Genomic DNA, 16077 nt, shown 5'->3' with positions numbered 1-16077 from the left:
CTGCAGGTTATAGGAACATGCCAAGGGCAGCAGTGGAACCCAGAAGGGTGCCCAAAGGAGACCTGTGTGACTGTTTCAGTTTTGGTAGTTGCAGGTTATCCTAATTGTTACAACTTCCTAGGAGGTGTACAAAACAGAAGCAGTTGATGGGCTTTCCTGCAGAAGATTTTAGCCCAGAGGATGACCACTATGGATGGGGCATTAAAATAAGTATTCAAATATCACGGCATACCACAATAGACAACACATACTATTGCTAAAGATACAAGGTGTAGTTTTTGTTTGTTTGTTGACCTGGGTTCTTTTTCCTCCTGATGTAAGAACTGGCATGGTTTGAGAATGAATCTGGCCTTTTGCTTTAGAAACTCCCTGGTATTTTCACCTTCAAGCAATCTAAAAAGAAACAGCGAATCTCTCCCGTGGGTTGAGTCTCATCATGCCTCCTCCGTGTTAATAGCCATATATCCTTTGACACCAACCCCATGAGAGCAGTTGACTTTTATTATTACAGCCTTAACTCCCTTAATGCTGCCACATTTTGCTCATTGGAAAATGCCTTCCCTCTGTAACTCTTGTCTTTTATTTTTCCAATTATGTTGATAGCTCTCCTTTTGCATTTCTCTGGCTTTGATGCCACTTTCCTTACATGAGACCAGGTAGACCTATGTAATTTTGCTTCACTTAACAAAGCCATCAGGATAAATGTATTATACACATCACAGATCTCTTATCCCTCATTCTTACAAATAATGTATTCATGACAGTACTTTCTCAGTGTTAACATTCTGATGTCTATTATTAAACTACACCAGAGTTTGAATTTTGAAAAGATACTGTTATTTCTACACACCTTCTCATACATATTTAAGATTCTTCTGATGTTATAGTTGACATATTTATTAAATTTTATATTAGTCTCTATTAGTCATATTGATAGAAGTCATTTTAGGTATATGTCACATAACCTTTATAAATAGAATTCCCTCTTAATATATGTAAATATGATAATTTGCCTAGTAAATATCTGAAATACAGTTGAAACAATTAGTATGTGATGGGCCCTCTCTGCTTTAGTGGAATTGAATTTTGATTTTAGGGCCAATAGAATAGGATATAAAATGAATAAATGTGGTGAAGAGTGGGATTTTTTAATGTAGAAAAGGAAAAAAGAATAAATTATGTTAAAATGCCCTATTTTGTTGTGTCTAAAATGGTCTTCGTCAAATCCAATAAATTTTCCAATTTGTCATTAAACTTTATCATGGAAGAATGAACATTCATGAGACAAGATTGTCTTGAGAAATTGCTTCTACTCTAGCTAGTTATCTGTAGTTTGAAAGAACTATTGTGAGAATGAGTGTTATAGTTCTACAATACCCTTTTCTGCTTGGTGCTAATTTTAGCTAATCAAACAAAGAGCATTTTCAGAAATTATTTCAGAATTTAAAAATACGTATCTCTTTTAAAAACTTTTGAGGAAAGCTGCCTAACATAATAAATTTTCATGATTTTAGTTTTATGCAGTAGCTTTTCCAACTCAGCTGTTTTTACTTTTATGAAAAAAAATATTTTTTTATTAAATCTTTTTGAACTATCAGTTTTCCTTTTCATTTATCATTTTCATTTCATTTATTCATTTTTCATTTATCATTTTCCAAGCTAGCTCCTGTTTAAATTTTTAGTACATTTAACAAATTGGGAAGCCCTTTTAAAATATATAGAAATTAAACAACTTGTTTTAAAAAGCAAACTGTAGTTGCTTGAAGAATTTCCAATTTAAATTTAGATCCCTGTTCCCTTTCATTAATTACTCCTTATGCAAATGCTGTCTTTCTTCAACTAAGGGAACTCTTTACTCATAGGATAATGATTTTTCCCATAAATATTAGTGAGTTCTTAATCTAACCCTGAAAAGTTTTATTAATTCATTTCTCTGTTTCCTTGTTTGAAATCTAAGCAAGGTAAGTAATTATTCAGTACAGGTAGAAAATAATAAAATATATAGTTTGATAAAGTGTAGCATACCATTTAAGGGTTAGGTAATTTGAGATCAAATAACCGTGACAGTATTATACTTAGGCAAGTCCCTGGCATAGCTGTTTTGTCACTCCAGTCCCAGGTGGCAGACAATAAGGAGAGAGTCAAGGACATCTGGGAGAAAGGGTGTGTATTCAGGCTTTCTCCAAGAACATCTCAAAATTAGATACAGAGCGATATGATGAACCCAAATCATAGTGGCATTGGATTCTATAAAATGTTAATATTCATAAAGCCTTTTTACATGAAACATTCTGTCACACTCAAAGCATGAGCTTATTTGGTCATAAGATATTGGCTACTTGCTCCCTTAAAGCCAAGGAGGAGTAGGTAAGGTTAGTTCAAGAAAGCCATCTCAGAAGAGATTCCCAGGTTTAAGAAACCTTCGTTAATATAGTGGAAACTCATTGGTGAATGACTATAGCCAATAATTGGCTCACCATTTTGTAAAAATTGAGGTATTAAAAGCCTCGTTCATTGTTAGATTACCTAATATGTAATACAGTACTCAGCACATTCTACAAGCATGAGAGCTGATGGGTGATTCATTCATTCAGTCAGTCAGTCAGTTGGTCAATGATCAAACATATCAGATATCAGACTTAGAATTCAAATGGGATGCACCAAATTAAATTATATATTCATGATTTTACTTTGTTCTCAGAATCAAAAATGGTGAAAAAAAAGTATCGAAACCTAACTATTGCTTCCAGCAAGGCCAGTGATTTAATCTAGGTGACCGTTGGTCCACAAAATGAGAAGCATGCACAGGAAAAACAGGAGCACAACATGAACAGGGAAAAATTTATTTAATTTTTTGTCAGTGGTAAAGCAGACTTCTAGAGCAAGAATCCTACTTTAGAGACAAGGTTTCAGTTCTCCTTCTTATATTCACATCATGTAGGCACAGCTTTCATCTCTCACCTGATGAGATACTAAGTAGATCAGTGACAGTTAATACATCTTATAAACATAGTTAATCCTGTGATTATTTTTTTTTCAGTTCTTGGAATAAGCAGAAGGTTTTGATTTATCTTGCAACCACAGAATCATAGTCTTAAAATCCTGGATAAGAATTTTGTCATCATACTAATAGTAGGTGGTGATACTGAAACTTGAAGGGATGTGAAGTGTTCTCATTGATTCATTCATTCACTCATTCATTCCTAAGTGTTATGTACCCAGCACCAAGGATAGAAAAATTAAACAGAACCTCGACTCGGGCTCCACACTGCACATCTCTCAGGAGCATGGGGAATTGAAATAGCCAAAATTCACATTCCCATCATGCTCAGCCAAAGGCTTTTTCACTTTATGCAGGCTCAGCACCAGGACTGCTCTACAACTAATAATATTAATGCTCTTCTGACTGATTTTTCGTGTCTGTTGTTTGAAACCTACTGTCTCTTACTCACTTTACACTAATTTTCCTTCTTCATTCTCTCCCTCTTTCTGAATCAGGTTTCTTCTGAAACATACCCAGTCTTTTCTGGACTTTTCTACAGCTTCTTTACCTGAACCCTTAAAGAATATGTGTTTACTAGTTTCTGACAGTACCAAAGATTGTTCTCAGGGAAACATAACTGTAAGTATGACTGGAGATGCTTACTAATAATTTCCACACTAAAAAAATGTCACAAGAGGTTTTGTGGTTAGAGTGCAATCTAAAGCAATCTCTTAAAAGCCATCAAGGATAGGACATCTCTTTGTTCTAAAGTTTACTCTTTCCTTTACCATGATGCAAAAGTCCTGGGCTTTCTAATTAAAATGTATGAGTATTACCCAGCATTCTGCATCAATCAGTTGGTAACAGTTCATGCTCTGAATAGTCTTTGAGCAAAACCTTCCTCAGTTACCTTTATGATTTAACCACAGCTGTTTCTTTCTTTCTTTCTTTCTTATTTAGAAACCTTATGCTTGTCAAATTCCAGGATGTACCAAACGCTACACAGACCCAAGTTCCCTAAGAAAGCATGTGAAGGCACATTCTTCCAAAGATCAACAAGCAAGGAAAAAGGTAATTTTAAAAGAAAAATTTCAAGCCAGAAAAAGCACATTTAAATGACTCTTGCAGAACTTAGAGCTTCCGCAGGGCATTGGAAATTTTTATACTTCTTAACATGCTTAAGGTGTAGCATATAACTCTTTTGAGGAGGGAAGTCTTCCATGAAGTAATAGCAAGGCTGTGGTTTACAAAGCTGATAAAGCCAGATAAGAATTTCTAGGGAAGGCTTGTTTAATAGGTATCCGAGAAAACTGGTGAAAGTCATCTAAACTATAAGTAACAAAAGGCTTTTGTGGAAACTAAGTTTAAATGACTAAAGAAAAATACAACAAAAATCCTTTCTGGAGGGACGGTTTTTTCCATAAATGATCATTTGGCTAAAATCATTGTAGCTCTAACAAAGAAGGTAGGTGAATTTCTAGGAAAGAAGAGAACATTCCTCATGTTAAGCTTAGAAAACTTCTTGATGACAATCTGAAAAAAAAAAATTGAAATTCAAGTCACTTTGATGTCACTGAAGGATCTGAAGGATCGATGCAATTTGCAAAGTTTATAAAAATCATAGTATCTCCAATGTGGAATAAATGTTAAAGATCAAGCAGCCAGTCCCTGACCTGCTCTTCTGACCTCATGCAGGGCCACACATTGTTGGCACTCTGGGATTCAACACCACTGGCGACAGGGAGCTGATTTTCTTTCAAGGCGTTTCCTAGTAACTGAGTTTTAAATGTTTTTGAACAAACTAGTATCCTCTGTCCACAGCAGAAAACATATTTAGCTACCTTGGCTTTTGAGTGTTTCATTTGTATCGAGATGGACACCTGATTCACTGAAGGGCCATTTATAGCAAAGTTAAGGACATTTTAAGACTCAACGTATTTCAAGTGATTGAACCCCATGGCAAGGGTTTTTAGGTACCATGGCTTCTAGTTAGAAATCTTGCATCCATTCTTTCATGGCTTATAGGAATTTAACATGTGGTGTTTGGAAATGTTCTATAGTCTTTTTGTGATGTGAATTTTTTCTGCCTTGAGAGGTGTTAGTACAATGCCAACCAAGGTCTCACACATGGAAAGAACTTGACCTCTTCCCTGTGAGTTAGAAAAATATTCAGCTAGGAGGATTTGACAGATATACTTAATTGCATAAAAACCCAATCTTGTAAATCAAATTCTAAATTAGTTATTTTTTCTCTAGAGATGTATTTAAAATTTCCTTACTTGTAATCTTAATAAATTGATATCTGTGATCACTTGGCGTGGATTGGATATGTTCTTGAATTTTAGAAAAACAACGAAACTGCTAACTACGTTAATAATGTAAATATAATTGGAAGGATGATGCTTAATCTTAAAATAACACACCATTGTTGAATATCATTAAGTACTTTCAGTAGGATCAGTGTCATTTTTATCATTATCCATGTACACTTTACACATTTGAAATAACAAATTACATTTTTTTTAAAAAAAAAGCCCTCTTCGATGAGAGGGTTATTACTCTGAGCCTGACATTGTCTGTTTACAGATTGTCCCAAATTTGTGAGGCTTCACTTGTAATACCAAATTTATCAGTAAGATTGGAAAGCACCTGTGTAGAATGTAACATGATCATCATGGACAGAGCCAAGGACATTAGTTCCATATCTAAACAAATAAGCAAGATGATGTTCAATTTAACAAGGTAACATTAGGTGACAGGTATAGAATATAGCATGGGATATTTTCAGAAATGTTTTTTTTAAATTCAAATATGATATGTTTTAGCTTCATTATAATGGAAAATTAGTCTTGACAATGTGAAAGATTCTTGAAACACTAATTGAAAAAAGAAAAACAGACCTTGAGACTACAAAATATAATTTTATTGATAATTTACTGACAATCTTCAACAGGGAATTTAGATGACTGGGGTATATTTTGAAGTAATATTATCATCTCATGTCAAAAATTATGGCTCTTCATTTTTTTATGTAAAGTGAGATGTTATCTTTCAAATGATTTAGCTTTTGAGGTTCACTGTTTTCCTACAAATGGTTGAAATGGCTTTGGTTGACTTCCATTGCCCAGACCTAAATGACAAGTTTACAGTGTTTATTTTCCAAATTTTAACATGCCTTTTTATTTAAAAATGTGTTTATGAATCTGTGATGGATTAGCTTGTGGAAATCAAAATGATGAAAGTTGCTCCATCCAACAAAAAGAGGAAACATCCTCCCAGGAGAAGCAGTTGCTAATAAACCAGAAATCAGTCAATCCACATTTCTGAATCTTGCACTGATATACTAGTGTGTTATATTTACATGGTACAATGTTGTTACTAGACCTTGGAGAGATTCTAATTGCTTACTCACATCAGGACTTGGTATTTGAAATATTTCCTGGCAGTAATCATAAAAAAAGGAAAGAAACAATAAACCTTTTAAGGCAGAATTAAGATTATTTACGACTTTAATTAAAAATTGAAAACTGGCATCATTTCAAAAAAGCCTTTACAAAAATGTGAATTCATCAAAAATAACCATAAAAATTCCAAGGTGATAAAGGCACAGTGGAGTAATGGTCCCAAGCCCTAGGGAATTGTTTTGTTGAAAAGAATAAAACTCTTTTCTGTCACACCCTGTTAGTCACGGACTTGTTTAATATACCCTGCCTGCCTGCCTGCCTCTAATCCTCTTTTTAACCTCCCCTAGACACTAAATGACATTATTTTGGTCTTAACGTTGCCGGCTTTATGTGGCCCTACTCTGAAATCAGGGCCAGCAACAAAGCATCCATAGCCATAAGATTAATATATATCAGGAGAGCCCGAGAACTCATAAGTGATATTCTAGCCATGGGCATGTGGCCCTTTCCCACACCTGACAGATCCTATTGAAAACCAAGAAGAACCTGAAAGCTCAGCTAAACATTATTCAAGCTGTAAAAAGAAAGATGATGATGGAAAAAAGAAACTCTTCTCCTGCAAAAGAATTGGGATAATTTGGCTCATTGCATGCAGAGAGTAACTTTTCTCTTTGCATAAATCATGCACACCCACACATTCCATCAGCCAGTGTACAGACTTCTTCCACTGAATGCACTTTGCAGTTTTCAAGTCCCTTGAAACAGACCTACACAGATAAATGGGTAGCGAAAGACTTAAGTCACCAGCAATGGTCTCCACTGAGAATAAAATTTAGCCTATAGAGCAAAGACAGAACCTGTCCTCCAATTCTGTCTGATAATGAGTAAGTAAAATAAGAGAAAACTAAGGCAATAAGCCACTTGAAATTTTCCTCAAGGCTGTGAGCTTTATCAGAATTTTTCATTTTCACCTTGGAAGTGTCGTAAGAGGGGTTTCCTTTAAATCTAGCCCGTTATCAAAATGGACTTTTAAAAAAGTGAATGCAAGGAATGCCTAGCCAAAAGTTAGAGGCAATAGGAATCTTTCATCCATTCTATATTTCCACAAAGATCCCAATTTGTGATTTGTTCAATATTTGTTACACATTCACCTTTGGTTTGCCATGGTGGATGACTTTCATCTTTATGACCTCAATGCAGGCTATTATAAACCAACCTTGGCATTTGAAATGTGTGTGAATGCAGCATGTATTTATATTTCTGACTTAGAGGACAGCTCTATATAGCATTTTGGCTAAGGTGGAGCCACTTATTTAATGCAACTTTCTTCGTTTAGAACTGGCAATTCTTTGGAATCTGTTCAGAGACAACACCTCTCTCTATATATTTAAAACTATAAACAATGTCATGAAGTACCACATAGGTTCACCTTGCTTTATGAAAAGTTATGTGAAAAAAATATTTGTCCCTGAATCAAAGCATGTATTAAAAGGACTAATGAGGTTCACTTTTTCTACCAGTTGTTTTCTGTCATGGTCTATAGACCATGCATGCAGGCGGCATGCACAAGTGAGGTATGCAATCAGGTGTCTTAATGGATTTTGCAATGCCTTTTCACTTTTCTTTCTTGTTTCTGCTCAGAAATAAATTATACCACTCCCACTAGTAGCAGAACATTAGTAATAGGCACATATCACAGACATATCATCTCAGGAAGAACTAGCCCACCCCTTCCTCTCACATTTACAAAATTATATGGAGTGCAAGTAAGTGAGAAGCAGGCTATTGTAGTGAAGATGTTCAAGCAGCACAATGTTCTTTAAAAAAAAATGAGTCACAAAGTTCTGTACTTTTAACAATTCACTGGTGACAAATTACTTACATCACACTTCAAAATGATGGTGACACATACCTAAATATCCTGATGCCTGAGTTAAGAGGAACTTATTTCAAGTAAGGCACATGAAGATGCTTTAGTTAAACAAATATTTTTCAGTAAAAATAGTGGTGCTAATAAATAATTAAATTTAAATGAAAGAAGTAATCTCAACTTTAACCCTAGGTCAGTAATACTGATTTGAACTTGATACCAGTTACCTGGAAGTTTGCATTTTAAGAGAGCCCAATAGAAGTCCAGCTTTGCTTTTGAGAGCATTTTGAAGCTACAAGGTGATGGGAATTATTTTAAAAGAGTTGAGACTCCACATTTGAAAAAATTGGAGAAGATTGTCAATGAGAATGACCAGTGAATTAGAATAAGCTTCAAGTCCTTTCTTGAGTTATCAGAAAAACTCTTTCCACCCTTGTAAATACAGCAAAACACCCACCATCTCTGGAGAGATGACCCAAGGTCTTATTTAGGGTGAAATTTGTCTCCTAAGGTATGTCCTTTGGAACACATTTCATAAGATGTTATCTGATATTTCCTTTTGGGGAGAGGGGTACCTGGGATTGCACTCAGGGACATCACTCGACCACTGAGCCACATCTATTTTGTATTTTTTATTTAGAAACAGGACTCACTGAGTTGCTTAGTGCCTTGTTTTTTTCTGAGGCTGGCTTTGAACTTGAGATCCTCCTGCCTCAGCCTCCTGAGCCACTGGGATTACAGGATTGTGCCACTGTGCCAAGCTAGACATTTCTTTTTAAAAGTCATTTATTTCATATAAGTTTAGTAAAAATGGTATTCAGTGGTATCCTTCCTGCAATAGTTCTCAGAACCTTGGATATACCAATATTCCTTAAGAAAGACAACGTTAGGCATTGCCTCAAATTATTAGACAAGGAAGCCGATCTTTGTCATCCAGAGCATCTCATCAAGCTATTTCTCTAGTAAATTATTTGAGAAACACAATAGAATAAAGTTTCATTTGACCCATTCAGTGAATGTTTATTAAGCACCTATTCTGTGCTAGGCACTGAATTAGACCCACAGATGTAAACCTGTATGAGACAGACATGTTTTCTGCCCTTGAAGAGCCACAGTCTCTTGATAAAGTCTAATAATAAAAAGACAGAAAATAAGTCACCTACATGTAAGCAAGGAAACCATGAGGGGATTTATATTGACATTAACAAAGAGGGCTCTGTTGAGGGAGATGGTCTGGAAAGGCCTCTTGGAGGAGCTGAGCAGAAACATTGAAAGGCAATTCTTCCTAGAACATGCTACATAGTTCCTGTGTGAATGATAGAGATTGTTAAGAAATGAGGTCATATGTTTTATTATTTCCAAAGAATGGAGATCAGTGGGCTTTTATATTGTTCTTGAATACAGTCCAGTGCTTTGTCGTATATAGTAAGATAGTTTTATTTCTATTCTTAAAATTCTTATTTCTATTCTAAAAATTCTTAATTCCTAAAAAAAAAGAATGAAAAATTAAAATGAGGGTATTTGGCATAGTTCTGGCCAACCATTATAAAGAATGGGGACCTGGTAGCAGGTGCTTTAATGAGCCATTAGGGTTGTATAGTGCCTAGCACACCTACCATTCAGAAGTAGTTCCTTGATAATTGCTTTTCTGATTGATGGACTGACAAAATCCTTCTAAGCTTCTCACTCGCTATCTCTTATTAAATTTTGTGCATTCTTAATGAAACTCATTTTGGAATAAAAGCATTTAGCTTAGTCTCTCATCTGCCTAAATATAGTGTCCTAAGATACCGTGATGCAGCTCACCATTGCCCTTCTCTGGTATCTGCTCTTCTCCACTTCCACAGCATTCAAGCCCCTCGTGCAATTATTGTTCCCTCTGCTAGTTCTCACTTGTCATCCCTTTTCAGCTTCAGTTGAGCTTTGTCTTTGATATCCCTGGGCAATATTTTTCCATTTGTTTGTATCTTGGCTCTCTGAGCTGTGAAGATTTATTTTCAGGGTGACTTCACTCAAGGGCTTGGATAAGCCTAATGCAGAAAGTTTTCTTGGTGGATACTGGGCAGGTGGCCGTGTCTCAGACCAGTGTTTGGATTGGACATCAGGAGGTATGGGCTTCTTTTAAGCAGTGCCACAAATCGCTTTGTGACTTAGGTTACATTCCCCTGGTTTTTCCATTTCTCCACCTTCATAGCTAGCTTGAAAGGCAAGCACAGGGCCCGGGAGGTGAAAGAGGTGAAAGGGGATCTATTTTAGTAGAAAGCTTTGTTATACTTCATATCTGCCATCTACAAAAACCTATTGTGACTGACAGTAGATCAACAGTGTCCTTGGAAATACTTTCCTTCTTGACAACATAGTTTTCTTGTAGGTGGAGTCATCTTTCAGTGATTACTGTAGCCTGTCTTTCTAAAAATCATGCAGGTGCTACAAAAAAAAAAAAAATCCAGACAAAAGAAACAAAACTGGGTCCCAAACCAGAGGGAATTAAAATCAAATTTGAATATGTGATATTTGATTATCTAGGGGTCCTTCCCTTTGTGTTCATAAACTATAGGGACTAGTCTGTGGATAGATGGGTTTTAGGAAGCTCAAGAACTCCCAGAAATGATATGCAAAACGCATTTTCCCGGGAAGAAGCTCCATAGATTTCAGACTTTCTAAAATGAAGACTCTGAGCTTAAAGAAATATAAGACACATTGTGACTTTCTCACTTGGCTTTACTTTCGCCACCCCACCCCCCCCCAAAAAAAAAAGAAACTTTGCCTAATTAAGGATATTCTGTGCTTCTGTGCCCTGGAGGATTAACTTCTACTGATACAGAATTGCAAATTATTCAAATACTTATTCGACATTTACTATGTGTCTGATATTTTGCTAAATGCTTGGATATACTAAAATGGTAAGATATGCTTCTTTCCCTTGAGGCCATCAGAGATATTAAGGCTGGATTTTGACAAGGAGCAGGCTGATTTTGTAGACTGTGAATTGAAGTGTAGAATGGAAACAGACTAGAAGCAATTGTACCAACTAGTGCTATGTGCACTTTTACATACCCTAATAAAGGTTTGGACAAAAGTATTGGCAGCTGGAATGAAAATGAGTGGACAGAAAGTGGTAAGATACAAAATGCCAGGGGTGAGAGGAAGAGAAAAATAAAGATGGCACAAGAGCTCCTAGTTTCTGAGATTGGTTGTCCAGGCGCTGAAATTACATTCCACAGACAGAATCTTTTCTTCCTCAGGGAAACCTCATTCTGCTCTTAAGGATTTTGAACTGATTGGATCAGGCCCACCCACATTATCAAAGATAATCTCCTTTACTTCAAAGCCAACAGTTTGAAGATGTTAATCACATCTAAAAATACCTGCACAGCAATACCTGGATTAGAAAATATTTTGTTGAATAACTGAGACTGTAGACTGGCCAAGTACACATAAAAAAAGTGACTGTCATTGAAATCTATTATGTTAAATTTTAACTGAGTTTTCTGTATTTTGAAGGTGACACTAGCCTCATGAAAATGGAGCATGGGAAACCCCAAACCATTCTTTGTATTAGTGAAAAGTATTCTCTAGGAAGCAGAAGGAGATTAATTATTTTAGTTAGACCTGATCTCATTCTTTTTCATTGTAATGTTGACTGTTCAGAGCAAGCATATTCAAGACAATTAACATAAAGACACGGTTCTGGGAGAATGAAATAAAATCATTCTTGAAGCAAATAAATGGATATGTTGTATTTGTAACTTATATGCTGCATTATAGTATCAGAAAATTTATACAACCATACAAGTTTATCATAATATTTTAACTTATAAATTAGTTCTTCCTTCACAACTTTATATCATATAAAGTTTGTTAAGTCAGTGTCAATTGTATCATATTAACTGAGATAATGATGGTAAAACATCTAATGTAGTACCTGACATGTTATACTTGCCCCAAAAGTTAGCTATTATTACTGGAAATACATGCTATCCAATAAGAGTTTTTAAGAGAAGACAAGTAGTTGTTCAAATTTGAGTAAGCTGATAGTAATCTACTCCAAATTCTTCCATTAATTAATTTTCCCCTTACAAACATTTTAGCCTTTGAAAAAATTAATGAAAACAGATCATGGTATGGTTGTAAGTTGATTATATAACTACTTTGCTTTTTCCCTACATAGAAAAACCTTTCTGGTCATATTTATGTGTTTTAAAATCTCAGTCAGACAACCTGACTAACCAAATGTCTGTTTTCATTCAGAAATTGCTATGTCTTTGGTTTGGAAGTCCCTGCCTCTGTCAGTTCTTCCATACCTGTTGTTACATGAGTGGGAGACATATATGGTTCTAGATTTCAGGCTGAAGAGTTTTATGCCATGTTGTTGAGTTGTTTCTGAATTTTCTTTTCTAAACTGGCAAAAGGCTTACCACATTTACTTCCATATTGACTTATCTGGTGGGTTTTTGTTTTGTTGTTGTTTTGCATTTGGACTTTTGAGGCTGGATTCGTAGCCCTACTTTTTATTTTAACGGCATAAGCCTTGAGAGATGATTTCATGTTTCTGAATTTCAGGTTCTCATTTGTAAAATCAGGACAGTATCAGCCATCTTCTCAGATGGTTTTAGTGATTAGTAAGGCAGTCTGTACACAGTGCCTGTTGCAGCCCTGCACATAGATGGAGCTTCGGCGTTGGAGGAGGCAGCAGTGGCTTTCAAGCGGGTAGTAAGGTGTGGGTTATTATTAGAAGGTGTTATAATGCACAGGAGAAGGCTCACCACCCTCCATTTCTGCTGAGAAAACTGCATTTAATTAGTGGAATAAGAGGTGAAAGGCAGATAAAAGCAAGCATTTTCTAAAGGGAAAAAGAGTTGGGATTTTTTTGGTTTGTTTTCTGGCCCCAGCTGACTTAGCCTTCTTCCTTGAGGGGCTGGGGAATTTGACTAATTGATTTTGGGGCCTTCTGCAGTCACCATTTGAATTGTTCAACAAGTACAGTTCAACCTCTGTGATTCTGATAGTTTAATAGTGGTTGTGGTAATAGTGATAATAATCATAATTAAAAAAAAAGGTTTGTTTTGCCTGCATTTAACGCTTTGACCTTTCAAAGTCATGTATGTTATTTTATTCTTTTGGCCTTTAGACTCAGGACTTTTATTACTACTTCTAGTCTCTTCAGTTTATTCCTGAGGAATGAGAAAGTTTAGGAGGGAAAGGGAGCCAAGTATGATGGCCAAGGTGGTATGCTGCTTTCCTATGAGCCAAACGGTCTACAGAATTATGTGCCAGAATTAGTTAATACTGCCTAATGTAAAGCCATCCATTAAGTCTTGACACACTGTTTGCAATCTTGGCGTTCCACACAGCGTTTTGGCAAAAGATTATTCTTCCACTCTCAATCCAGAGCCCTCTTTACAAACTCAACAAAGTGTCCTGTGACATTTGAAATGCTTACTGAGTCCTCTGTAGAATAGGGACTGAGTTGAGTTAACTGTTAAAAGAAAGTAGTTGCCTCACTAAAGCTGTTCATTTAACTGCAATAGAAGGTTCTGTTTTTCTAAGAGGTTTTCTAGGATGGGTGTTTGCTGCCCTGCTCCTACATAGGGCCGCACATCAGCATTGTAAAGAGCCCTTCAGTGTCGCCTTGGGTACTCTGCAGCCTAGTAAGGACATAACATTTCAAAAATCCCAAAAGATATTAAAAAGCCTCTTCAGGTAATTTTAAGCTTTCTAACTTGTGAGACAGCCTTTGTCGTCAGTGTTATTATTTATCGATTCTGATATGTCGAGTCAAAACCACCCTTCCTGAAACACCTGCTAGATGCCGGAGTTCTGGCTTCCATGGCTGCTGCTGATTTTCCATTGAGGCTTCAATGATGCTTGCAGAAATGCTGCAATCACTCCCGCTTCTCCACCGTTTTGTCTTATTGTCCAGATTCTGGATTTTTTTTTTTAAGCATATGGACCCCATTGCTTTCTTTGTTTTCTGTTGTATTCAGCTAGAGAACAAGGTTTCAGCAAGGGGACACAGGAGACCTGTAGTGTCATTTACTGGCTATAGAGGAGGCAAGACCTGGGATTGAAAAGACTGACAAGGGAATTGATGTCAAAGGGCCTTCTGTACCCTGCCCTGATGTGAAACATGGGCTGTGGTCAGATCTGCGACTCAGAGAGGTAATGATGGTGGTAATGTGGGGATGAATTAGGGATTGAGGGGGAAAGGCAATTAATTGGATTGGCATATTCCATTAATCAGTATTCGTTAGATACAGTGGCTCATTTCACTGTGACTACACCCAGCTGTGCTAGCATCAGTTCTAGGTTTCTCAGCCTTTCAAAATGCTGCCATGAGAGACTGCTAAATATCCTGTGAATACTAGGCTCCTCCTGTGTGCATCTTTCCTTAAAGGCATCTAAATAGGAAATCTGATTTTCTGTTTGTTTTCCATAACCCAGTCCTTGCTCCTACTGACTTTCTTCCTTCTTTACTGCTTACCGATTGTGTAATTCTTTCTAGAATCTTTCCATGCATGAACTTTAGGCTATCTTCTCTTCCTTTCTTGGCTTCATACATTACTTGGCTTTATTTTGATTATTGAAATTTGGGATAGGGATATCTCTGTTCTCCATTTTCTGGCCTTATCTCTTTGTACTTTCTCACGGCATGCTCTTATAATCATATTTGCAAGTGTCTTTGGTGGCAGAGTTTGTTTGAGCTTAGGACCTTAAATTCCCTGACTAGCTAGGTGAGCCTTCTTGCTGTCCTCTTTCCTGTCCTGGCCTTTATTCTCCTCCCTATCCTACCTCCAGCAATTATTTTTCCAACATTTCTCCCTAGGCATTTTCCCCATTAACAAACCAGGTAGTAGAGGAGCTTTATGTGATTCATCATGCTCAGAGTCTATCCTCATTTTAAAATTGCATAATTATTTATATTTTTATAAACAATGAGTATATATGTACGTTCCTTGGAACCAAGACACCATGGATCATAACACACCCTGATTTGTGATGTTAAAATATTTTATCTTAGAATAGCAATGAATCACAATGGCTTAACAATGGGGTATATCTTCCCATGTATTTTTTATGTCATATGTAAACATATTATGGGGTATCTCTACTTTTATTATTTTTTTTTACTACATAGGATGTAGTAAATATTTTGCTTTGTCAGCAGCTATACTACTAATGGCTTTATTTTAAGGATATATTGCCTTTCATTCAATCAATCTACTATTTTAGACATTTAGTTATTTTAAGAATTTTACTATGATGGATAATTCTGTGATGTATATCTGGTGCATAGATTCTTAATAAATGTCCTAAAGTAATAAGTTCCTAGCAATGTACTGCTCAAATATCTTCCAAAACATTTGTAATAATTTACTCAAATCCCTGCTAAGATGATAAAAAAATGAAATTTTCTTATATTTTTTTAAAAAATATGAGGTGAGTGTATACATGTTAATATGATAAATAACAAATGAATTTTAAAAAAATTCTTAGTTATAGATAGACACAATATATTTATTTTATTTATTTATTTTTATGTGGTGCTAAGGATTGGACCCAGTGCCTCATACGTACTAGGCAAGCACTCCACCACAGAGGTATGCCCCCGCCTCCCAGATGAATTATTAATGTAAGAAGCTTTTCTTAGATTGGTGGTAAATTTGCTTCTCTCTCCATTATTTATTAGCCATTTGTATTTCAGTTTTATGAATTGTCTGAAATCTTTTCTCATTTTTTATGAGAATTTTATATTGATTTGAAGTAACTCTTTACATAAAGTAGATATAAACAAGTTAATTATCATCCGTATTGCAAAT

The 16077-nt window shown here is 35.8% G+C and overlaps 1 protein-coding gene across 2 annotated transcripts in view; it reads left to right on the top strand.

Moving 5' to 3' along the window:
* The window catches only part of Glis3 (GLIS family zinc finger 3), a 429601-nt gene that overhangs the window by 326008 nt on the left and 87516 nt on the right, over window positions 1-16077 (top strand). The window contains exon 7 of one of the 2 annotated variants that reach the window (XM_077797022.1): window positions 3944-4054. In XM_077797022.1, the coding sequence (XP_077653148.1) occupies window positions 3944-4054 (111 nt within the window). Of the gene's footprint in view, window positions 1-121; window positions 198-3943; window positions 4055-16077 lie in introns of those variants that run through there. The other variant, XM_077797023.1, reaches the window with a different exon arrangement.

The sequence above is a fragment of the Urocitellus parryii genome, chromosome 4 (genome assembly GCF_045843805.1).
Source record: "Urocitellus parryii isolate mUroPar1 chromosome 4, mUroPar1.hap1, whole genome shotgun sequence".
Classification (NCBI taxonomy): Eukaryota; Metazoa; Chordata; class Mammalia; order Rodentia; family Sciuridae; genus Urocitellus; species Urocitellus parryii.
Note: the sequence above shows the minus strand (reverse complement) of the source record. Positions and strands in the feature narration are given on the sequence as shown.